Genomic DNA, 25,095 nt, shown 5'->3' with positions numbered 1-25,095 from the left:
ACCACAGCTCATCACCCTAATCATGTTACTCAAACCGTACCAATTTAGCCTAGTTCTCATCCCACAGCTTTCCAAATCCTCCCGAGATGCGTTTTGGTCCAGACCTGGGCAGAGCTTGTTTTGAAACAGGAGCTCATGTTACGACCCACCCTGGTCATCACTGGCCGCTTTTTGGCCAGCCAGATTTTGCGTTGCTTCATTGCGCATGACCTCCAGAGGACCTTTGCTTTCATCTCTTTCGTCTCCCTTCGTTGTCGAAGTTTTGGGGAGGAGTAGTGGCGTCTTTTTGTTGCCCTCGTTGGGATTATCAAGAAAGAGTCCTGACATCTCAATGTCGCGATCTTCAGCGATGAGCTCCATTTGTACAGCTGTAGCTCTCGTACTGCTCGACGCTGCAGACCATGTGGTTGCTGTAGAGCGAGATCCGGCCGAGGATAACGTTGTTGCTCTATCCGCCGACCAAGCGTGAAGAGAATCACCATCGTTACTTTCTAGCAATGGGCTCAAGTGACCTTTTATATAACCAGACATGGTGGTTGAGGAGGTTTCGGGCCATTTCTTCAATGAATTTTCATCTTCTGCGTTTTCCGCCATAAATTGTGGACTCCACAGATCATCAGAGGCCGTGCTGGAAGAGCTGGGTTTGACATCAATGGTCTGGGCCAATTTTGCGTAGTGCTGCCATCTTTCCAGCTCGAGTCGCCGGCTCTCCACGGCTAACTGGGTTAGATCGGCCGATAACTTGGTCGAGGGGGAGCCACAAAGATGTATGTCAGCACCGTGCTCCTGGCGAAGATGGTCGAAAACCTCTGTTGCCGCAATGATGTAGGCGACCCTAGATCCCGGGCAACCTCTGACGATGTGGCCATACAAGCTGCCTGATACTGTGTCAATCACAGCCGAGCCGCTATCGCCACCTTCGGCTGGAGTGTCGAGATTGATCGGGTAGAGCTTTTGCGCCTTCTTGATTGCACAGTCCCATTGATACAGCGCTCCTGTCGCCAACGTACCGCCAATTCCATCTCGAGCTGTGATGGCCATGACTTTATTCATGCGCTTTCCCACTTCAGCCACATTGTGGACCATGGCTTTGCGTATCCCGGTATGTTGGGGGTATGATATGGTGTTTGCCAAAGAGTGCATGATCTCGTTGTTGTCGAGGGCAATCAACGCACAATCGAGACGCCGGTCTAGATGTACGAGATCAGAAGGCAATATATTCTTTCTTGGTATAGAATCCAATTGCCAAACCGTTTTCGCCGTTTGTCGTGGCCAACTTCGGGCCGGCCTCTCCGTGGGAGTTCCCACTGTGGAACCGACGCTATTGATACTCGGGGATTCCTCCCAGGGCTGTGACTCGACCACAGGTGTAACGCTTGCGCGGGTAAGAGCTGGATCCAATTCTGTTTCTGATTCCATGGGATCTTCGTCATTGTCGTCACCGTCGCTCATGCCGTCGAAACTACAATCCTCGAGACCTGGAGGGAGAGGCTCCTGAGCAGATGTAATGTGGAGGTTATCCTCTTGAGTTTCTTGAATGTGACTAACGGTGATTTGGTAGTGGGGATCATCAATTCTGATATTTGCACCACCAGTGGCGCAACGGAACGGTAGAGGGTCGGAGGCCCCGTATTTAATGTGAATCCGTCTTCCAATCAGCCGTGTACTTTTTGGTGGGTTCGTCGCGGGGATATTCTGCTTTCCTACCGCAAAGGTGGTTCTTTCAAGGCCCGAAGCTCCCTCCGCTTCTTGGTCGGGTTGAGTTTCAACGCCTGATGATCCTCCTGCGAGAGTATGGGCTGGTACATGTTGCTCTAAAGGCAGTGCGCTGGCACCAATTCCAAACTGGGGATATTTTTCAGGCACAGAACTGCTGCGAATAGAGTCCTCAACGAGAGACCGTGTCGCGGCATTTGTGCAACAGACCATAATGATAGGCTTCGCGGTCTCTTGTCGTGTACCTATCATGTCATGTAGAGCCGTACAATATGTCGGCATGGCCAGGGTCGATATTCCTCAAAACATCTTCGATGTCAGGAAGGATATGGACGTCGAATCGTTCCTGGGCTAGGCCGCTTGACCCCCATGCCTTCTTGAGCAAGCCAACCCGGGGCGTGTCAATGATCTCCCCACATGACAGCTCAGGACTTTCCCACTTTTTGCGCTTGAGCCGTCTAGGACTCAGGAAAGACATGGTTTCGAGGACGTTCAATTGGAGCTGATCATGCTGTAGGACTGACGCGCGGGCAAGAATGAGCGGGGACATAAAAGAGCACCGTGACGTACATCGTGAACTTCAGGCTGCGCTGGAATGGATTTCACTTTTGGCTGTCGCACATATGCTACCCAAAAGCCAGCCTATAATTTGCAGAGTGGCTGGGGGCTTCGTTTCGGGACGTGCAAATGCATAAGGTGAGGTGTCTAATTGGCTGGGGAGCATGCCGACTAACCTGCATGTGCTTCAAGGAGATTATTGACCACACCGAATTCGAAAGGAACAACACCTCGTCTTAGCCGAGACTACAAACATACTTTGCCCTGAATAGAACTCTAACAGCTTTTCCCCAGTTTACATCTTACAACTTCAGGAGAAATGGCGTCCCTTGAGAAGTATTATCTGCGCCATATGGACGGCGTTTTCGTGCCATCGAGGACACCCAGACTTTTCAATGGAGATCGCTCGGCTGTGCTGTGCCACGAAGTGTACGGACAATACTATCAGTATCAATGGCGCTTCTTCTCGGGACACAGTCTCACAACCAACAGAGGGATACGTGATCTCGAGAACACATTTCGACTTGTTCAGCATCTGCACGACGGCAAGACCCGAGAGCAATTGAAGACTCTGCTGAAGTCCACAATATCGAGTGCATCTGACGAAGAATGTGAAAGGTACATTGACCTGGCGGCCCGTCTCCTCACTATGATGAAGATCGGCGTTCCGAAGAATCAACTCATGGCCCGCAGATTTCTCCGATGGGAGCAGGGAACAATCAGGGACTTTGTGAGTAACTTCTTCAAGGAGTCACCCAAACTCAGTTACGAACGAATCAGACTGCCGAAGATTTTCAATGCTTGGAGCATCAACAAGATCGGAGGGATCAATATCTGCTTTACTGACAACCTTGCTGACCATCTGCTGTTGACTGATGATGATTCAACGCTGTTTATATTTCATCATGCCTCGTTCCTAGAGTGCCACCTACAGTATGCCTTCCAGTCTTCTTCACCCCCTCCGTAGGTAGATAGCAGAGCATGTGGGCTGGATACGACAAACGCAGCACCCATGGCAACCTTGAGCATGGGTTCTGGTACATTGCTTCTCGCCCCCTTCACTACAAGATTGCAGCGTTATTCTGCTTCTGAAACATGAACTGTAGCTTACACTCACATACAGGCCATTCTCGTCACCTCTATACCCGGCAGACCTCGTTCATGAAAAACTGTCCACCATTGCGCTCCTTTCCCACAGTCCGAGTTTATGTTAACCACGCGGAGGGGCCGGTTCAGCCGGAACTCGTCGTGGCTGCGGAAGCTTCGCCTTGCCCCACGAGCAGTCAGGACAACACCCAACTGGAATCGACCCTCGCCTCTCCATTTGTGGCACCCTCCAAGCCCACGACCGTCAGATCGAACGGTTCTACTTCTTGAGAGACAGGCTGGTGATCCTGAAACAGACCTATGATGATACTACGCCGAACTCTCTCCAGAAGTGGTGGTATGACCGTCGGAACGGGGTGCAATGGTACACCTTTTGGGTTGCGGTCCTTGTGTTGCTCATCACGACCGTGCTGAGTTTGTTGCAGACGGTGGCGGCTTTCTTGCAGGTGTATAAGGCTTACGTCCCGACTGTTGAAGTTAAAAGGGGGGGCGTGAGCGCCAAGAGGTATCCAGAGACTTAGAGTGACCTTGTAACCCTTGGCGAATTAGCTATGATAGAAGATGTCACTGAGCGCGGGAATGGAAAGCTTTTCGTACCCCCAACTCCACCTCGCACCCGCCAAGCAGACTCTTATCTGAAGTCTTTCCATTGTCTGACCTGTATGCGGAATGTTGCTTTGCTACCCGACCCCCTGATCCGCTTCATCACCCTCCTTAAACGCTGAGTCAGTATGCCGGAGATCAGACTTTGCATTGTGGCTGCAAATAGCGAAGCAAGCACAGCACTCATACAGGCCACCACCTCGGACTCGAGTATTCATCATCGTGTTTACTTTCTCCCAATTGAATCAGACAGTTCCCATTCCGAGTTACGGGATTGGACCCCTCGGACTCGGGTCCCCAGGCTCGATGAGGCTAGGTAATTCAAGGCCCCCACCAATCGGAACATTCCTGGTTTTGCTGGAACACCTCGCATTCGCTCACCGCTGGTGCACCTAGCCTGCCACTTCTGGGTGCATCCCCTGGCGACAAAGACTGCGTATTAACACTGGGCCTTGTGTGAGGTGTTGCATGATCCCAACATCTCACCGAGCTCAGGAGCATGCCATGGCTAGGTAGGTACCTGGGCTTAGTTGAACTGTGTATAAAGGGACCAGCCCTTCTCCAGGATCGAGCAACACTGCCTTCATGCCATATGAACAATTGGTTAAACAACGTCTTAACCACATACCTCCCCTATCATCTTGAAACCTTTCCAACTGCAAACGACGCCCAATCCCACAGGATTACTCAGAATCGCTACTTGGTAAAAGTAAGGCCTCGCTGTTTTTACTTGTTTTGGTTTGATGCAATTTATACGCTAGGCTAACCGCAATCTGGGGTTACAAGATGAATCCCTCGAGTCAAAGTAATGACCTTGCTGGCATTGGAGTATGGTCAGGATTTTCGGCATGTTTCACAAGCAACAGTGGACCGACGATAGACACCAAGATAGAGAAGACCATGCTCTCTGATGGGAAGAAAAAGGCTGCCATGGTTTTTAAGGAGAAGGGTTCGGGCAATAGGGATAAGGTTACCAGTAGCTATAGCCCTGTGGCTCAATGGCTGACTGAAAATTCGAAGGCTGCTCCATGGATCCACATCAGGAGTTAGAACTATATAAGGAAGAAGAACCCCAGATAGCCTCCATAAATCTAGTGCTTCGAGCAGGTGGCAATGGTCCCTAGCTGCCAATCAGGAGTTAGAGCTCGACTGTGGTTCTGACACTATGAGATAATTCTGCATTACCTCAGCTGAAGACCGAATCATCTCAAACCTTACTTGATCAAGCTCATCACTGCAGGGAATGCTATGCCTCGAGCCCATTAGCAACGAGTCAATGCCGGTGGCACGCACACCTCAATCCCAACTCCCGTGTATCAGGCACTCAACAGCGTACCAGCCCTGATTCGATTTTATCTCTGGGGAAGAGAGAGAGTACGAAGTATGCAGCGTGGTGAAAGTAAAGGTGGGGCATAGGGGATATACAAATGGTCTGAGAGGTATTTTGCTGAAGAGAAGCGTATGGAGCACTTTCGGGACAAGGGTGAAAACACGGATGTCATATAACAGGATGGCCACAACAGGAAACTTGGGCATCGGAGACATCAATGGCAGACTGAAGCTAACCCTGACTCAAGTGGGGCCATCTGGGGAGTCCCTGAAAATTGCCATGGCAACATGGCCACAGTCACTAACACCATACGTATCCACCTTTCACTCTTCTCGCATTCCTCCATCAAGGCTCCAGTCCCCAAATCCATTGTGCTTTATCCATTGTTCCATCATACTTAGTACGCGCCCCTCCTCATTCTAGACCGCCCTACCCACAGGTGACACCGGTGATGTCTCCAACTCGTATCTCGTTCCCGTCGGGATGCGAACCCGAAGTTCTGTTGGTCTCGTCTGCCTTGTCATCTCGGCAGGAGACCCAATGCTGTTAAGCTCCGTGGGTGGGCTAAAGCCCGTCAATTCGGGAGGCGAATGATCGCCGTCCAGTTCCTTCTTGGTGGTGCCTTCTGTCAGAGAACCTGAATTCGCAGTATCAAGGTCGGGCTTTTGGCCATAAGGAGAGTTGTTGTCTCCAGGAGGATTTCCGTTGCTGGTCTCCCTTGTGCGTTGTCTTCGGGGTCGTATGTAGGAGCAGAAGCAGAAGCTTAACAAGGCGACGAGAACAAAGGTGCCTCCGACTGCAGGTCCGACGGTCAGGCCGATGGGCTTCGGGTTTGTGGTACCAGTGGCTCTGAAGAGGTTGGTAAGGCTTCGGGAGGCGTGGTGGTGGCCATGGTAAATGTCGATAGGGTAGTGTCTTGTGTGAAAATCAACGTGCTTGAAAGAGTGGATGAATCAGCTTCGGATGATGACGACTCGGAAGAAGTTGCGTCAAACGAAGTTGTATCAGAGGCAGTTCTGTCGGAAGAAGTGCGTCAGGAGAGGTTGTCTCACGTGAAGTCGTGTCTGAAGAAGCGAAGAAGGCCAACCAGACGAAGTCCAATAAGATCGAGGCAATTCAGAAGAGGTCAAATCATCGCTTGTCAAGTCATGGCTTGCAGTTGCACTGGATTAGCTCTCTTTCGATGGCGACTCTGAAGAGAATGGCTGAGTGGAAAGGATGCTGGGCAAAGATTCTTCAGATTTCTGACCGGTTTCAATACCCGTGAACGTGGTCTCCTCGGAACTAGTGGTGGTGGGTGGCGGCAAAATCGACGTCTCTCCACACAAGCTGAATCACAGGGGATACGGAGGCAGAGATAAGGGTGCGTTTCTATGTGTGCCGGCCGTCATCCAAGATTGTTGTCAATATACTTTCTGTTGCTGAAACAGTAACCAAGGGAAGGGCTCCATCTATGACACCTTGGGACGGACAGCTGGCGCATGTAAACATCCCAGTGGTGACTGTCTGGATACATGCTATCGCGTGTCTGTTGAAGGATTCTCCAGGATAAAGGCCGTATCCGCTTATCGAATTCAGTCAGTATGGCACCCAGTTTAGACTCATCCAAATTTACTGAGACTTATCTAGACAACTTACATCGGGCAGCAGAGTGCGCCAGTCTCGTCACTTTCTAACAGGTCGGCAAAATCGTGAAGGACATCGAAATACTGACCATCGTGGGTCACATTGTATGCAGTAGACCACCCATCTGGGCAGATCAAGCCTTGGGAATAGAAAAGGCCTGCCGAAAAGCGATATGCCGGCATGGGTGTCGGGAAACACTGCCGATCCATGCAGCCGGTTGAAATGTACATATAACACCCATTTCGGTTCGTCGAGGACCCAATTACACATGATGAGCATTCTGGCGGTGGTGTAGTAACGGTTGTCAAGGGCGCTATGATGGAGCGGGTTGGCATCCATTCTGCGATTGCTGTGATTACAATGCGTAAGCGATTCAATGGGGTTCTCGGCCGTGAGAATAACACGGTGGAGATGTTGACTGCTAACTTCAAACAAGGCGGTTGTTAGTATAAGAGATAGTATAAATCAAATGGGTGCCGGGTTATGAGAAGCGAGACAGAAAGCAGCACGCGCATGCAAGTCCATCTTAAGCAACTACTGATGACGGCATCATGAAGTCCCCTTCACCTGTCAGTGAAACCCATACATAAACCGATACTCATGTCACTTGGGTCACACTTCACACGTCGGGTGACATCATTCAGCCTTCATCGTACAAGGTGTCATCTTCCATAACATTTGTTCGACATGGCTACGCTGAACCGGTCTCAAGGAAACATCATTTCAAGATCAAGCTCCAGGACAAAGCCCAACCATAGAGCAAACCTCCCAGATATGCCCATCCAAGTCCTCAAAGCTGCGGTTGTACATGCCCATATCCTGCCCATAGTTCTTCAACACATACGGATCTGCCTTGCCACCTGCATTGACCGCCTGCTCAATAAACGCATCCACACTCGCCTTGTCTTTCGCCATGAAAGAAAAGAGGGCCTCGGTCGACTTGAAAGCATCAACAACGGATGTGTCGGGCCGGTTGAATGTTTTGAAACGCTCATGGATATGAATCATGAGAGAGACTTGGGAGCTGGCACCGGGAAGGCGGAATGCGGAAGATTTGTCATCGGACCAGAGCTTGATGTGGTCGAAGTTGAGGGCGACGAAGAAGGCGGTTGCTTTTTCGAGATTTATGGTTGGGAGATTGACAAAGAAGGTAGGGGGGTTGGTGACACTGGTTTCGGAGGACATGGTGACCGGTTGGACTCTGGTCCCTCAGGGAAGTTAAGTGAGTTGTTAAAGGATGCTGTGTGTGAGTTCAATTGATGGAATGAAGGCTGGCAAAGATGTCAACTATTATACCCATCATTCAACGTTCACATCATCGATAGACGGCATGATATTTGTCCCGAGCTGCGATGAGCTGACAATGGTTTGGCTCTTTACCAAGACATGGCGCGTCTATGTTGGGAATCGCGCGTCGCTGCCTGGGAGCTAAGGTGGCATCAGGCTGGCCTGCTCGCGTCCATTGCACGAGTTACCGTGACTTGCCGGGACTTGCTCCAATCATGACCGCGGGGCACAGGCCAGGGAGCCTTGTGTTTGCAGTTTTCAAGTATTGACCCGAGACGTACGTTGCTTTTGCTGCAGAAACCATCGACTCCCGGTCAGCTTTACATCATGGCATCGGTTCACCAGCCCAGCCAGCTTTCCCGCCCTCGTATGGTTTCTACAGCAATTTGTTGGCCCATGCTGTGCCCCTTGGTCAACGGCAGACTGGTGAGCGACTCGTCGGCTTGGTGAAGCAAACGGGCTTACGAATTCGGCTGTGCTTCTTCATTCCCGTCAGACAGATAACGTGCGTGATAAGCGAGCCGAACAGACAAGCGAGCCGAACACTTTCCAACGCAGCGCAACCCTCCGACTTCTTTCACCAACTTTACCACCAATTCGCTATGAATTCACTTCCAACCGAATCTCGAATTATTTTAGCCCTCGAAGCTATCAAAAACGACCCAAATCTTAGTTCTTAACGCGCAGTTAAGCTTTATAACGTACTAATTATAACTCTCTATAACCGACGCGCTAGCCGGCTTGTACGACGCAATATATCAATTAACTTACATAAGTTTACCGATTTAGAAGAAAAAACGATTATTTAATATATTATTAAGTTATATATACATGTATTTTATCCTCGGCTTTTGTATATAAAAGATATAGCTAATCGATTATTATGCGAAGGTAACGTGCTTCCTATTAGCGTACGATAGGCTTATAATTTCGTTAAACGTTAATTAAAATTTCGGACGCGTTTTATATATAAATATAATTATTAAAGGGTTAAATATAAGGATTTAAAAGTTATTAACGAGTAATTTACTTTTATATAAAATATTAAAGTTAAATATAATATTATAAATAATAATATTTATAACTTTAACGAAATTAAATTTATAATAAATATTATTTTTACGGCTATAATAATTATAATTTTTAATAACCGTAATAAAGTAAAATTAATTTAGTTTAATAATTATAAATAAATAATAATAATTTAAAAAATTAATATTTTCGGCTAAAACTTATTCTTCTTTTTATTATTTTAACCATATAATATTATTTTATTAATTAATATATTAAATATAATTTAATATTTATTTAATATATTATAATTATTAATAATAATTAAATTATTAATACGGTAAATCTAAATTAAATTAAGTATTTCGATTATTATATAACGTTTTATATAAAAAGTAAATACCGGTTATTAATCTTTAATAATTATAAAAGTTATTACTTAATTAAATTTAAATATTATTATTAATAAAATAATATTATTATACTTTATATATTTCTATATTCCTTTTATTTCTTTTAATTATTTAATATTAATTACTTTAAACTATTAAAATAAATTTATAATTATTAAATCGAAAATTTAATATATATATATATTAATTATATAAGTAAATTTAAGTTCCTTTATATTTTCCGTAAAAACTTTTTTATTTTTATAATAAAGAAAAATATATAAAATAGCTTTATATATATTAACTTTATACCGTATAATTTAAAAAAAATATTTTTTAAATTAAATATAAAGTTTTATAGGTTAATACCTTTAAATTTACGGCCCGGTATTATATAATTTTAAGTCTTTTAAATACTATATAAATTTCGAAAAATTAATTTATAATTAATATTTATTAAAATTTATATTATTAATTATTAAAATAATTTCCCGATTTTAATATTAATTATTATAAATCAATTTACTAAAAGTATAATAATTATAATATATTAAATAACTTTCCTTCGTATAAAAAATACTATACTCTGTAAAATTCACGAGGTACTAAGTAAACGCCGGAAAGCTAAAAAAATACGTATGCGGCTTAAAGGGTTACTTACTATATAAGAGGTACAGGATTTACTAGATTAAAAGGCTATAAGTAAGCAAGTAATCTAAGAAGATCGATAAAGTAATAGTAGTGTAAGGGGGTCTCGTCCGAAGATTCAGTGCTGTAGCGTGTACGGTAAGCCAGGCCATAATGCACGCACCTGTAAGGAGGCTGCAGAATCATCTAATTCATCTGTTTCTGGTTCAATTATTATAGTTTCCTAGTATTATGGTTGTGTAATTAAAGATAATTATAGTGGGGTGGTGGAAAGTGTTCGGCTCGCTTATCTGTTCGGCTCGCTTATCTGTTCGGCTCGCTTATCTGTTCGGCTCGCTTATCTGTTCGGCTCGCTTATCTGTTCGGCTCGCTTATCATGCACGTTATTAGTTTTTGAGAAGTTTAAAAGGGTTTATATAATATATTATAAAACGTAAGATAAAACGGGCGTTAACTTTAATCTATTTTACGCAAAAATAAGGCAATTTTGGCTCATCCCACGGTCCTATCTTACAACATGGTATAAGACTGTCCCATCTTATTAGCCACCCTGATCCAAAACACTGAGGCAGCCTAAGAGGGCGCTCACCAAGACAATGAACCAGAGGGCAAGAACCAACAAGCGGAGTATGACCAAGAAAGTTTGAGAATCCTAGATATGAGTAAGGTCCTTCCACCGCCCTCAGAACGTTGAATGCGATCACAAAACGAGAGACCGCTAATGATCCGTGTTGAAGTCAAGTCACTCCCACCCACGCTCCCACGTTCACCAGAAAGTCTCAGTTCCATGAATACCAAGATGTACGCAATCGCGCTCTTCGACGTACGCCTACGCGTCAAGATGTATCTACCTCACTATTCAGGGCTCGAACTCCGTCGCCGTGTCGTTTTGGACCTTGCCAAGGATCGCTGCAACGCTGCCAGGAATGGCAACGTAGTTCTACAAGTTTACTATGAACTGGCGTATGTTGTGATTGCGCGTAAGTTGAACAGAGCCTGTCACCTTTCATATGCCTGTGCAGCCGTCCAGCAATGCTAACATGTGATTTTACTCTTTAGAGCTGGAAAATGTGGAAGAGCACCAGATTAAGGAATTCCAAAAGGCTTGGGAGAGAGAGTTTCTTGGATTGGAGATCTACGGCACGTTGGGTCCGGAAGAAACAGCCACCCTTGGTCTAGAGTGCCAACGTTGGCGTATGGAGGAAATAAGCACAGCTTTCAGTCAATCCATCATGCCAGGTGTAACTTGGTTGTGTTGACAGACATGCTCAAATCCAAATCCAACCTTTGCATGTGATCAAGATTCAACTCGCGCCTTAAGTGACTGATGATTATTGATTTGAATGTGATGTGCTTGGGTCATAAGTCACGCGGAGGGCTTCCAGGCGTAGATGCTGCCGGTCCATTGGGACAGCCACGAGTCAGATAGGTACCTTAGCACACAATACCTAGCACTTTGAAGTTTCTCTACTCTGTACACTGTTCTACGCAACCTACCTAGAAAACGCAGCATCCTTGGACAGTCTAAACCCTCCACATCGATAGACTTTCACAAACCATCTTCCGAGAAAACAAGCCCCTGGCGAAGATGTCCCCTCAAATGAATGGCACCTCCAACGGAGGTGAGCTGGATCGTCGAGACCTGAATCTCAGTCCCACCAATAACTTTGCGCAACTCCTCCGCCATCGAGTTCGAGATCCTGAGAACCAACAGCAGCAGATCAACCTGAAGCGGGGGATAGCGACATTCCGGGACCGTAAGCTTTTACTACCTCATCGATGACCATTCCGACACGAATCTTCTTGCTGACAGTCTCAACGACGTAGTGCAATCCTTACCATCCAATCTCCCGACTGAGGAGCTGGAACTCAGGGACCTGCGCACCCGACTGCGAGAAACCGCCCATCAACAAGTCCATTTGTGGATCGAGGCGCATGAGGAGGCTTTAGGTCCAGACGCCAGCGTTCCAGTCATGATGAATTTGTTTAAGGCGAGGTGCCATGCCACCAAGAGGAGGACAAAGTCTTGCAGTTTTACTACGAGGAGGCGTTGACGGTCTTGGAAGGTAAGTTCGCTCTTTTCCTGGCCGGCTGGTAATCTTATGTTTTTATGCTGGTGCTGATGATGAATATTCGTGACAGACACTACCAGTGTTTCTCATTCAATGATTGAGAGAATCAGGCAAAAGTTTGACCGGGACATGTTTGCTGATGTTCAACCAAGCATATGGGACCGGCGGATTGGGGGAGCGTGATAGTGTGATGTGGTAATATAGTATTCTTTTTGTTTTGTGTGGAACATGATATGGTCCTACGGCTGGGTATAGGGGCAGGTCACAGGCAAAAGATTGAATTGTCGGATAAAGAAAAAAGAGAAGAAAGAGGAAATGCACCTCCCACGATGTCCTTTTTACACCCACCAAACCCTCCGGACTTCCAGTCCTCGTATCCCAAGTAACCTTCCCGCCTCTCGAGCCCACCAAAATAAAAAATATTAACCCGGATATCATCCTATAACAGAACATTCCGCTCCATGGCGAATAAAAAAAGTCCAGTGCTGTCGATGTAACTTCCCCGCACGCCCGCCGTCCGGTCCAGGCTGTTTAACAAATCATCCAGTATGTACGTGTATTTCAAGCTATTTTTGCCTCCTACATATATTGAGCAACATACAATAGGTTCAGTGCTATGTCGGAATATATGCTGACTCGCAATATATTTAGACGTCTTAGTCTTCAGAATAGCGAGATTAAGGAATTAAGGTCTGCGGCAAAGCAAGAGGCTTAGAATGAATTGATCTCAGAGTGAACAGATGAGGATTCCCGTCGGTGATGGATCCGTCAACGAGTAGGATTTGCTGTGGCTTTCTACTGGCTGTTATGGGATGATATCCGGGTTAGGGTTATTTGGTGTTTGACGTGGCTTGAGATTAACGTGGGAGGCAGGAGTTTGTAGGAGATACGAGGAAATACGAGGAGGTTCGGATAGTTTCAGTGGATATTTCGTACGCTTTGCAGGGGAAGTTCAGAGGCCTTGGGAGGTATGACAAGACATTGTGAGGTGTGATATAGTTCATCTACCTTTTCTTTCATCTCTTCTTCATCCGACAATTCAATCCTTTACCTGTAAGCTACTCCTCTACCCAGCCGTAGGCCCTTAACACTGGTAAACAGGTACTTATATTGAATGGGGTAAAGAAAGGAATCAAAGGTACGACAGGAATAGATTGCTAGGATCAGCTTCATGCACCAAGAGACATTTAACACCAGTCGTAATCATTGACGTGATATGGAAGATCTTTCAAGTTGTTTTAGGTTTCAGACAACAGCTAATGGGAGAAAGTGTAACATTAACCTGGAGGCAGGGTTAGGGCTGGCAAGGCGGTCCACATTACCCCTGAGAGCCCCTTGAAAAATAAACAATAGCGGTCTGTGCGCAGGATTGCCGAGAGGCCACTTCGACGCCGAAACCACTGTCGTCATTCCCAATGAGCACCTGCGTTATCAAAACGGCAGCGAGTGAGTGGAATACTGGGAGAAAAAATTTATGTATCTAAATACGTAGATAATCGCCAAAGAAACCCCGAAGTTCCAAGCAGATCCTATCCGAAATCCCTTTTCCAATCCTGTTTCCAATACTGTCGAACAGCATCCCGACAATACCAACCCAGAAAACTACCTAATCAGCGCCATTTTCTTGCCAAAGGCACCTGCCCTCAACTGACCACAAAATTTGTCCGAACACCAAGCGCTCAACGACGTGGCGGTCGGATGGTGGAGCTCGAATCATTTTAATCTGCGTCCGTCATAACCACGTCCTGATCTTCCTGCTGCTGCTGGCCCCCTTGCTGCTGCTGACGTCTTTGCTGCTGCTGACGTTGCTGATGCTGCTGCCGCCGCAGTGATACCCATGGTTCCTCAAACGGTACGGGCCGTGGCCTCACCGTCCGGGTGAGTGATTCAATCCGAGGTAGTGCATCGATATCCACACCTAGATTCCGCCCTGGCGCTCCCGAGTCCCTCCGCCGCCGCAATGGGCTCCCGGTCTCGTTGGAGGTTCTGCCCTGGTTCCTCAACCATCCATCAATTGCGCCGATTACACCCCAACGCCCGGGCCGAGGCGGGGACGTGATGGCCGTGCTGAAGTCTACCAAGCGCGAGAGCAGGGATCTGCGTTCGGGTTGGGGCCTGACACGACCAGACAGCACCCTGTCGCCTTGCCTTCTGGCATCGAGAGCCCGTTCTTGTTGTTGCCTTCGTCGAAACCAATCTGGGGATCTGAGGATGGTGTCTTCATCCTCGTCGGACGAGCTAGATTGCATCCAGTTGCGGCCTCCCTGATTGTAAGGAGATCTGGTATGCCACCAGCGCTCCCTTCTCGGCGGTGGAGGCCGACCCTCTATATCACTGTCGGGATCGTGTTCAACGCGGTCTTGACCAACAGGCCCGAACCGTCCAGCCCTTTGTGATGGTGGTGAAGTTGGGCTTCCTCGCAAGGGGGTGAGCGGGCGAGGAGGGGGTAACTGTGGGGGAGGACCAACATTGGTTCGGTCGATGTTCGCGGGGTCATGGTCACGCTCCATCTCCAATCTCCATTGTGCATCCGCTATCGTGGCCCTTCGCTCTGCTGCCGCCTGCGCTCTGTCGGCACGTCGTTGTAAGACCTCTCGTAATCTTCTCTGGAAATCCAACGCGTCAGGTGAGTTGGGCGGCGGGGGCGGAGGCGGTTCTTCCATTCGTCTTTCCCTCTCAATCTCCCTCCCCCGCTCCAGGACCCTCTCCCTTCTCGCGTCCTGTACTCTTTCCGCCCGCTTGTTCTTCTTTTTCCAGACTCGGAAGGCTTGTAGTGACCTAGGTGAAATCTCGCCTTCACCTTCATCCGGAGGCTGGTAATCTTGGTTCTGTCTCTGCCTTTCCCTCAAGCGTTGTTGATGTCTAGCCTGCATGACAGCCCTTTGCTCTTCACGTGTCTTTTTCTCCTTCTCCCTTCGCGCATCCTCTTCCCTGACCTTGTCTGCCTCTTCCATTCTCTGCTTCTGGTACTTCGTCTTGGGCGTCGGCGGTTGTCCATTCACAAGCGGAGCGACGTAGTCCCTAGGGTACACATAATCCAGCCAAGGTGAGTCCCAGTTTGGGAAGGGGGGCAAAACCATTCCAGGCGGCGGCGGGGGACGCGTAGGCGAGCGAGGTCGGATCTTAGGATCTCTCCAGACATAAGGGGGTGTTGTCTGTGGATCATGGAACCAATTTCCCCAACGGTCAACGCGCCCTCCATTTGGAAGTGGCATGGAGTTTCTGCCAGGTTCGGGTTTAAATGGTGGACGTCGTCCTCGGGGGCGGCCTTGCTGACCAGGTGCAGAAGGACCAGGTACCGAAGAACCAGCTACTGGAGGACCACCATAAGCGCCTTGGGGAGGGTTGCCGTATGGGAATGGCGCGGGAGGAAGAGGCTGTTGCTGGGCAAGATGTCGATACTGTGGCGGAACCGGAACGCCCGGCGGCAGGGGCCCAGCGAATCGAGCTGAAGCTGCGTCCGGGTCCCACAGCGATAGTCCCGTTCCTGGTTGTCCGATGGGCGGCAGCATCGGTGCTCCGAATCTGGGGTTCTCCAATTCCGGCATAGGAAGGATTGGATTTCCAAAATGGGGCGCCTGGAAGTGCTGAGGTGGTGGTGCTGCTGGCCCTGCCAATCCTATTTCTTGCATCCGCTCCTGAATAATGGCAACCGCAGGGCTAGCAGCTAGAGGAGCTGTAGGAGTAGAGGCTGTTATGGTGATAGCCGGAGGGGCCGCTGCAGAATCGGTACTAGGCCCAACACATGGAACAGAAACGCGATCGAGATTTCGGTTGTTTGCCCGCCGTGCTCTCCTGGCGTCCTTGACATCGTTCTGTCCAGTCTGGGTGGTGACCACACGCTTAGGGACAACTGGGCCTGGCGTACCAAGCGCAGGAAACTCGACTTCGTAAGGGTCGACCTCCGGTGGAGGCGGGGGTGGAGGCGCGGAGGGAGCTGGGCGATCGGTCGGAGGTGGAGCACGGCGACCGCCACGGCGACCAGTCGGAGATGGAGCCACTCTCGGACCGGGGTAGAAGACAGGAGCACTTGGGTTGAATCTTGACACTGGTCCCTGAGGCTGTGGTGCCGGAGCAGGGCCACCCATACCAACATCATCGTCACCATCATCGTCGTTACTAACAGAGGGTGGAGGAGCTCCTCCTCCTCCACCGCCTCCGCTTGCACTAGGACCACTGGCGTCAGCTGCACCACCAGCTCCGCCATCACCACCATCATCACTATCGTCGTCGTCGTCGTCGTCATCTCCTTTTCCTCCTCCTCCTCCGCCAGGAGCAGAATCCAACCGTGGGGGATCCGGGGTAGGAGTGCGACTCAGTGGCGGGCTTGAGCTAGGAAGAGGATTGCCGTCGTGCTTGTACGGTACGATTCTGTCCTGATTCACCAGGGAAGGAATCGAACGGAATGGGCTGATCATCTGACTGGACTTCCCAATATGCCAGTCTTGGCCAAAGATCTCCTTCTGCAGCCGGTAGATACGCCTTGAGAGACTGGTCCCCAGCGTGGGAAGATATATCGAAATGTCCTCATCGTAGTAACGCCTTATCACTTGTATTTCCAGGGGTGTCAGATGCGGCTGACCCGATTGTCTTATGATATCTCGCTGTTCTGCAATACGCCTCTCTGCCCTCTTGTCGAGCTGGGAAATCATGTCCTGATGCTGCTGCTTGACATAGTCGTTGATCTGCTCAACACAGTCGGCAATGTAGGCATCCGTGTGTGGCCGAGTGGCTTCCATCTTGGCCATCTGCAACACCCAGGAGTAGTAGGTTTCTGGAGGGTGGTCGGCGGGCCTGGAAGCCCAGAGCAGATTGAACTCCCGCTTCCAATCACGGTGCTTGATGTAGGCCTGCAATCGCCTCTCCTGTTCTTCGTCCTTCACTCTCCTGGCGAGCCAGCTTTCGAAAGCGGCCTGTTGCTCAGCTTGAGACATCGCGTCGACTTCTTCTTGCTCAGCTGGAGGTCTTGTTTTGAGCCATCGTTTCCATTCCTTTTGCCGTTTGTACGTCTCTGTCTTTTCCAGGGCTGGGTCCCACCATCTCTCGTACATCTTCATGGCTTGGGCCTCCTGCATGGCATCCAGCTTATCTTTAAACGCCTGGCTCTTCTTGTCGGCCCACTTGTCAAATAGTTCTTCCCGCTGAGACTCGCTCAACTCTTGTTGCACGTCTTTAACTTGAGCATCCTCCATTTGTGCTGGACTTAGTCCCCCGTCGTCTGCCGGAGGGGGGACACCAGGAGCCAGCGCGGATGCGGGTTGGTAAAGAGCTTCATCTACCCATGCATGCAATTGTCTATCTGTCCATGGTGTCTGCTCCTCATATGGAGCTTTGTGCCAGTTCCTTGGCCAGTCCGTCTCGTCCGGGTTACCTTCTTGCTGCCCGAGATGTCGATAATGTCCCAATATGGCCACCATTTCGCCTTGCAGCTCGCCGATATCAGGTCGGTGATCCGGGTTCTCCATCATGCAGCGCGCCAAGATGTTTGTGAGGCGAGGGTCAACGTATGGCTTCAACCCTTCCAAGACGTAGGCACCGTAACCCCATCCCTCCACCTGACCGAATTCCATCCATGTGGGAATGGGTGGTGACTCTGGGTACATTCCCGTCAGAAGCGTAACCATAGACTGAATGGTGTTGAACTTGGTTAGTCACAGTAACAACCGGTAGGTAATCAATGCTGAGATGGTTGCTTACCTGAGCGGCCTGCCAGAGATTGAGCTTCCAGGAATATTTTCCGGCAACAACGTGGTCTGGAGGTAATATATCGTGTGGCAGTGCCTCGACATAATCCCACTCTTCTGAGAACTGTTCAGGGGCCCAGTACGAGAACTTGCCACGGACTCGATATCCCCACATCTTGAACCTAAAGACAGGGAGGGAGACGCAGTCAGATACCCCCTACCTGAATCTCATCGTTTGCACACCAGGGTCGCATACTTACGGATTATTGAACAAAACGTTCTGTTCGATAGTCTCAGAGGCGCCAAAGTCGGCCATTTTGAGAACGGGCGCGATGTAGTGTTGATCATCGGTCCAGCCGACCCCACGGTCACCAAATATGTCTAAATCACATTAGCCTTTTCATGGTTGAGGGAAACCTTGTTTTGGCTGCAGGAGACAGCTAACTCACAGTTGGCAGGATCAAGGTCAAAATGAATGTTGTCTTTTTTTCCCGATATTACATCGTCAAATGTGATGGATACCGGGAAGCCGTCTCCCTGATCATATTTGTTCTCTTGCGGGCTGTACTTGAATTCCACGAGCGATCTCACCACTAATATGCAAGGTAAGTGCCCTTGGGTCTACCGTGGAACGGGAAATTCACTTACTGCAGAGCCAGATGTTCCAGGCAAAGTAGTTGGGCACCGGCTTGAGATGCGGCTTCAGATTCAAAGCGTTGATCAGCTTGGCAAGACTTCCGCTCGGGAGGAATTCCGACAGCATCACCGCCGAGGCGACCTCAACATCTGGCGGGTGAGGAATGTCGAGATCAAGCTGTAGTGGCAGGTCCATTCCAAGATTCTCTAAATCAGGTTGTAAAACCCATTCCAGCGGCGCAAGCTGAACGATGTGCTGAGCGCCCGTGAACTTGCGCTGAAAAGCCTCCTCCCGCTTCAGACCATCCCATCCCTCCTGGTCGATAGGGGCCTTGGCGACAAAGTACCACGTCCCATCCTCTCTTGAGTGTACGAAAAGAATCGCGATGCCCTCACCTCCCCAGCCGAGCACCTTGACAAACTTGAGCCGGTAGTAATTCTCGAGGAAGGTAACGATTTCTCGTGGGGCCTGTGCCACAAAAGGCGAATCCGTCAGCGGTTGTGGGGGCTCTGTGAATTCTTCAAACTTATTCGCCTTGAAAAAGTCCTCAGCCGGTGCCTCGCCGTCGTTCCCGCCAGGGGCGGGCTTGTATCCTGTCGGGACTCTCGGGCCCTTGTACTTGCCGGGAAGGGGGATGAACGGGGGGAAGTCTGCTGCCCACCAAGGGAACTGGAAGGTGCTGAGATTCATATGCTCGCCGGTTTCACGGAACCGCCACATGCCCCATCGGACCATCCGCCTCCACTCGGTCCTTGGTGGATTCTCCACCCAGTGAGGTTGCGGGATCGCCTCGGGCCATTCCCTGGGTTCACTGGGGGTGACATTTTGTGAGAGTACCAGCTGACCAGCTGAAGGGTCCTCGGGAGACTGCTGCGCAGGATCTTGCGCCATTGTGAGAGAAGTTGAAGACTCGACGCAATTGACTTGAACACCTTGATCCACGGGACGGGGAAGGTGGTCGGAGCAGCTTACACCGTATTTCTCACTTTACGTGGGGTATAACTACTTCTAATGTTGACGTTTCATTGATGTTTCTCGCCAAGTCTCACAAAGAACGTCTGCTGTTTAAAGGGGTTTGTCGTGACCAGCCGCGATGCTTCCGGAAAGCTCGACAAAGAACAATCCAGTCATGACAATACCTATTGTCATCGACCGAGCATGCTCAATGACATTTGCAGGACATAAACTCTGAGACTATCGTTCTACGCTTCCATCAATTGCTCGGTATGCGTTTATTTGATCGTTGTCTTGGTCCAGCTGCACCGACAGCCCCAAAGTCCCCGGGACAAGGTAGGCCCCACTTCCCCCTTTTACCAACCCTACCCACAGCCGCTCCTGGGTTAGGGTTGTACCCCATCTTCCATTGCTCATCAACACAAAGAAATCAGCACGATGGGTTTGTCTGCTTTTGAATACTCCACAGTATGTACCTAGAGATTGACAAGGGTGCACCCATGTGCATTCCATTTTCGCAGCCTGACAACCATGGGCACCATCTTTCATAAGATTCCACCCGTTCCATCCCTCTCATACTCGCAGCATTCCCCTTTCTCTCAAGAATATCGAGGTCAACCTGAGCAGCTTTCAGATGGGACTTTTTCAATGTCTTACTGCCTGAATGTAGAGTGTTCTAAAGTGGTGGGCTTTTCCTCGAGGAAGCGAGATCATGGCAGCTAGAATCGTTTAGCCCTAATGTCTTCGTAGCGTCCAATAACAGCCCTGGTTTTGACTGGTGGCTTACTCCGTCCTCCTCATACCATGCTTTAGCATAATGAACCCGCTAAATGGTCTGATTTGATCAGATTACCACGTAATTATGGCTAGAGCCTGTTAGGTACAAGTTACAATCACAAAAAGCGCCTTATTGGGCCAGTGGCTATGACCAGGGTGGTTTGATAGACAAATTTGCTGCAGTCATTTGACTACAACAGGCGGTTTTGGTGGATGCTTCAAACTCACGGTAGAAACACAGGGTCGACAGCAAGGAAGGCGGCTAGAAGAGGGAGACGTCACTTAATGCCACACCCACTTGTTCCTGTCGATGGTCAGAGATAGTTATGAAGCCCAAACGGTAATCACGCTTGTCACTGACTGGCAGCTTGAAGTCCGTGTTGGGAAAGTCGGTCATTCCTTGATTGATGTGGAAGGTTTGACATCGAGACCTCCGCAAACTTCCCCAGTTGGCTTCAGCAAGCGGCGCCCCTTTATGCAGACAAACAGTCCCTTTTGCTCTGTTGCAAGGCTTACTCCATAGCAGGCATGATGGAGAAAGAAGCAATTGGGTCAACATTTACCTATACAAGCACGAAATTGAAATGCATCATCGTTAGGTGCAGTGGTTGATTCACCCCCCTGAATTTCTACCTAAATACCTTTTGTTCACTTTCCCATTGCCTCTTATTCGCTGCCTCTTTGGAAGGGCCAAGCAGGCGTTGGTGTCTGATACAGGGAGATTGTGGAGAAGATACCATCTCTCACCGCGTTGCAGACTTTTGAAGCTATTGTCGATATTCACTTCCAGTGGGTCTGTCATTCATTCACTTACGCTGTGGCCCTGCCCCACCACCTCCTGTTTAATTATAAAATATCGTCCCTCCTCCCAGATAATTCCTCTTCTATCCTCTCTCCTTTCATCACAGCCACACCAGACAACCACATTTCCGATCACTTCATTCTACTCAGCCTTCACTGAACCTTGTCTTAACATTCACTCACGTCCACACTCAACACCAACCCACAAGCATTACACCATGATTTCTCATACTTCGATCAATAAGGCCTTCGAGCAACGCAACTCGCGTGCTTTTTCCAATGGGCAGAAGCCTTCTTGTATGTTGCCAGCCTTTCTTGACTGACTGAGGAATTCAACCCGATCGTTGGCCCCAACGACGAGTTCGCCAAGGATGTTCATATCACGACCTACATCCCCATCCATGAGCTGTTACAAGACAACCAATGCCTCTCGCTCCGGAGCCTCTTCACCGATGTTCTTCGAACCTATGATGAGAACCGCTCCGGCGGTGACATCATTCTCCTTCTTTTCGTCGCTGCATCCCTGCGAATCCTCGAGGGTAAGTTTCACACTTCTCCAACCACTGTGCATTGATGCTGATTGAGGTGTAGATATTTGGATCAGCTTCGGCCGCACTCGCGAGCACTTTCTGGCTACAGAGCGTCAGATCCTTGCTCAGATCAGAGAGGAGAAGTAAGCAGTTTTGGGTCACGGCTGGTCGGTATCAGGAGGTAGCTAGCAGGATTCCTTGGTGGACCTCCATGGGGCTATTTGTGTTTCTGGGCGAACGGACGGAAGGCCTCATGAATTGACAATATTCTCTACATTTCTCGTCCCTTGTGTGAAGTCCTTCATGCGCGTTTCTTGTCTCGTTTTTTTGAAAGGGTTCGTGTTCTTGATATCCTACGATAGGTACGATGCGAGTATACCCAGGTTTACTTTATATAGTTCGCGAAGTAAGAGGCAATGCGACGGGCGACGTTGGGGTTGCCCAGGAATGGAGTGAAGATAGTGGCCACATGCACTGGTTGGAGCTGATCAGGAGGCTTTCGGAAGATCTCGAGGACGGATGCCATGTGATCAGTGCTTGAATCCTAGTCCTTTCGTTACTTGTATCCGCATGCTTGAACATCTTGCCTCACGGCGTGGCTGATGTACCAGACATCATAGCACGTTACCAACCAATCTTTTCTACATACGTCTACAGGCAAACATCAGTGTATACCTATATACACTCGCAGGGTCCTTATAAGTAGAGTAGGTCACGGGTTGAAACACACCAAGTTAACATGCAAAACAACACCTGGTTTGACTCTTAGCATCGTCCTCCGTTCCGATACAGGCATCTTGTATTTCCTCTTTTTCTAACCGGATAGGTAGATACTTGATTCCCTTGCTAAAAGCTTTTCAAAGTGTTTGGACACATGATTCTTCAGCTTGGAAAACGAGCCCATATCATGTGGAAGAGTGCGGTTCGACATTCCTCCCGAACCATGACATTGAATATCGCCCCGCAGTCAGGTATTGTTGTCTCCCAGTTCACCTAAGGTGGGCCCTGCGTTTGTCCATCCCACCCGCCTGTTGCTCCCAGCGCAGCTCTGCAGATATAAAATATCATCCTCTCCTCTCATTTCTCCTCTTCCTTCTCCCCACCCAACCCGCAACAGATCAACCTCTCACCTTTGCCAGTATCGCAACCATTCGACTAAGCTTTGCTATCATCCAGTCTGCATAAATCGTACTTCCGTCTATCAAAAAAGATCAAACATGGCTTGTAAGTGCGCTCCTCACTTCAACAATGCCCTTGACGGAGTCGTCGTCGTCTGGCGTTCCACGAGATATATGCTAATCAAACCAAACGGCTACCTCCATCTCTCGCAAGCGTTTGGTTGTCCTGACCGACGAAGATGTATGTCTGATTCATCCGATCCGCCCTCGTGCGTGCGGCTGACATTGCTTGTAGACGAGTATCTCCTCGGCGCTTGGAACCCAGTTCTGGGCCCTGTTTGCGCGAAGTTCACCTCCGAGATTTTGAAGCTCGCCTATCAGAAGATCAATCAAATCTTCGATCGCAATCAGTGCATGTTCACTCATACCACCAGAATAAGGGCAATACTACGGCTCATCCGCGCTCTCTTCTACTCCGCCTGCTTCCGGGCCTTCTATGGTAAGATGGCTTGAATCTCAGCCAAGTCCTAGCTTTTCTACCATACTAATGAGCTTCGCAGACATCTACATGCAAAATGGTTGGACTTGCGAGGAGCTGCTCAATACCATTCATCAAGGCCCCGCCAATATTTGATCAGAGGGCATCATTTGGAGATGTTTCTGCAACAGGGTTGGAAACCGGACAAGAAAGTAGCTTTAAGGATAAGAAGGGGCTGGGAAAATCAATTGGGGAGTGGACCATAATTTTATCTGCCGCTTGTGTTTCTTATCCAAACTCTTCTTCATCGCTTGGTTTTAGTCCTTGCCAATGATCCAGTCGCCAGCCTGAACCCCCGAGGGATGTCAGTCTCTAGCATCTGAAATGAAGGATAGCACTGCCATTCACACTCGAAGGTAACAGCTCTATTGTTATGGACCAAAGATCAATACACATCTTCAAATTGTGGGATATACACAGATTTTACAAATGTACCACGTCCCCTATATCCGGTCATCAGACTTTAAATTTGCTACAAGAAACACACCGCACCGCTCTTTTGTCTTGACTCAATGACACTTGCACCCCGTCTTCTTGACCAAAAAACGTCTGCAAATCGTGAGAGCTTTTGTGGACGCGGTGTATTGGATCGACTGGCTTGGTACGCGAATTCAAGGCCAATGATGCTGTTTTCTTCCTCTTTCACCTCGTCTGGGTTGTGGTCTTCCTTGGGAAGCTTCATCAATCTCTTCCCGTGATTCGATCCTATGCTTATGCCCAAGAAGGCTGCCAGAAGATCCTGGATGCTCACGGTCGTCATGGGACAGCTGGAAAAGACTGAGGACACCTGACCAAGACCGAAGGCCGGGGAAAGCACAGGAAATACTCCGATGGAGTACTTCACGTGTTTCATGCACATGCTCGGTAGAATTTGACAGTGCAAACGCAATTATTTGCTTCCTTCTGGCGCCATTTCATACCAAGGGGATCAGAGTGAAGTGTTGGGTTTGTGGCCGGGAGCAATGCTGATTCAGATGGTGAGTAAGGGTTAGTCACACTCTCAGTCACGAGCAACGCCACCCCCTTCACTACCTATTGTTCTGAGGGTATTCACTCCTAGCGCCAGTCAGGTTATATACCCACTGCCGTTCTGTTTGCTCCTGGTTGTTCTCAGGCACAGGTACAAAGTCTCGTCCTTCCACCCATCTTCCTCCTCCTCTCTTTCTTCCAGTATCCAGTCAGACCGAACAACCGTTGCCACTTCTACTTTCACACATTCCACACAATCTCGACTTCTTTTATCCTCTTCGGACATCCATCTTTCCAGCAACCAGAACCAATCATCAAGATGATTTGCACCGTCGAGACCAAGACGGCTATGCCTCGTCAGCTTGAGCAGCTCACCGTCCACCTCAACGCCAGCGTCAACACCTGCCACCAGCCGACCATCGGCATGGCCAAGAAGGAGTGCGGTCACAACATTCACCACTGTTATCCCCCTCACGTCGGTCTTCGCGAGATCCTTCGTAAGTCCCCTACCCACGCGCGGCCGGCTCAATCTTCGGGCGTCTCCTCGGCTCTAAAAACTCCCTTCAAGCGAGTTTTCCTAGCTTGCTGACCACTCTTCCATCTTGACAGTCGCCGAGACCGGCCACAAGCGCTTGATCCAGATGTCCCCTAATGACTGTAAGCACAAGCCTCACGCCTCTCCGCGCTTTCATCGAGCGAGCGCAACCAGCTACTAACCGTCGCAATCCAGATCTCAA

General features: G+C 49.0%; 5 protein-coding genes across 5 annotated transcripts; 2 read left to right on the top strand and 3 right to left on the bottom strand.

Moving 5' to 3' along the window:
* Positions 1-138: 138 nt before the first annotated feature.
* PODANS_4_5840 (uncharacterized protein) lies at positions 139-2,266 on the bottom strand (the record flags this gene model as incomplete). Its single annotated transcript, XM_001906226.1, has 2 exons — positions 139-1,947; positions 2,024-2,266. The coding sequence occupies 2 exons, from the start codon at positions 2,264-2,266 to the stop codon at positions 139-141; spliced, it is 2,052 nt and encodes a 683-aa protein (XP_001906261.1).
* A 327-nt stretch (positions 2,267-2,593) lies between these two features.
* Positions 2,594-3,902, top strand: PODANS_4_5850 (uncharacterized protein; the record flags this gene model as incomplete). The annotated part of the gene is made up of 3 exons (XM_001906225.1): positions 2,594-3,207; positions 3,398-3,477; positions 3,562-3,902. 3 exons carry the CDS (start codon positions 2,594-2,596, stop codon positions 3,900-3,902), a joined length of 1,035 nt encoding a protein of 344 aa, XP_001906260.1.
* Positions 3,903-7,669: 3,767 nt separating this feature from the next.
* On the bottom strand, positions 7,670-8,125 carry PODANS_4_5860 (uncharacterized protein; the record flags this gene model as incomplete). The annotated part of the gene is made up of 1 exon (XM_001906224.1): positions 7,670-8,125. One exon carries the CDS (start codon positions 8,123-8,125, stop codon positions 7,670-7,672), a length of 456 nt encoding a protein of 151 aa, XP_001906259.1.
* A 2,874-nt stretch (positions 8,126-10,999) lies between these two features.
* On the top strand, positions 11,000-11,537 carry PODANS_4_5865 (uncharacterized protein; the record flags this gene model as incomplete). Its single annotated transcript, XM_001906223.1, has 2 exons — positions 11,000-11,258; positions 11,338-11,537. 2 exons carry the CDS (start codon positions 11,000-11,002, stop codon positions 11,535-11,537), a joined length of 459 nt encoding a protein of 152 aa, XP_001906258.1.
* Positions 11,538-14,068: 2,531 nt separating this feature from the next.
* On the bottom strand, positions 14,069-17,974 carry PODANS_4_5870 (uncharacterized protein; the record flags this gene model as incomplete). Its single annotated transcript, XM_001906222.1, has 1 exon — positions 14,069-17,974. The coding sequence occupies one exon, from the start codon at positions 17,972-17,974 to the stop codon at positions 14,069-14,071; it is 3,906 nt and encodes a 1,301-aa protein (XP_001906257.1).
* Positions 17,975-25,095: the final 7,121 nt, after the last annotated feature.

This window comes from Podospora anserina, chromosome 4 (genome assembly GCF_000226545.1).
Source record: "Podospora anserina S mat+ genomic DNA chromosome 4, supercontig 4".
In the NCBI taxonomy this organism is placed as follows: domain Eukaryota; kingdom Fungi; phylum Ascomycota; class Sordariomycetes; order Sordariales; family Podosporaceae; genus Podospora; species Podospora anserina.
The sequence above is the reverse complement of the archived record's forward strand: the minus strand, read 5'-3'. Positions and strand labels throughout refer to the sequence as shown.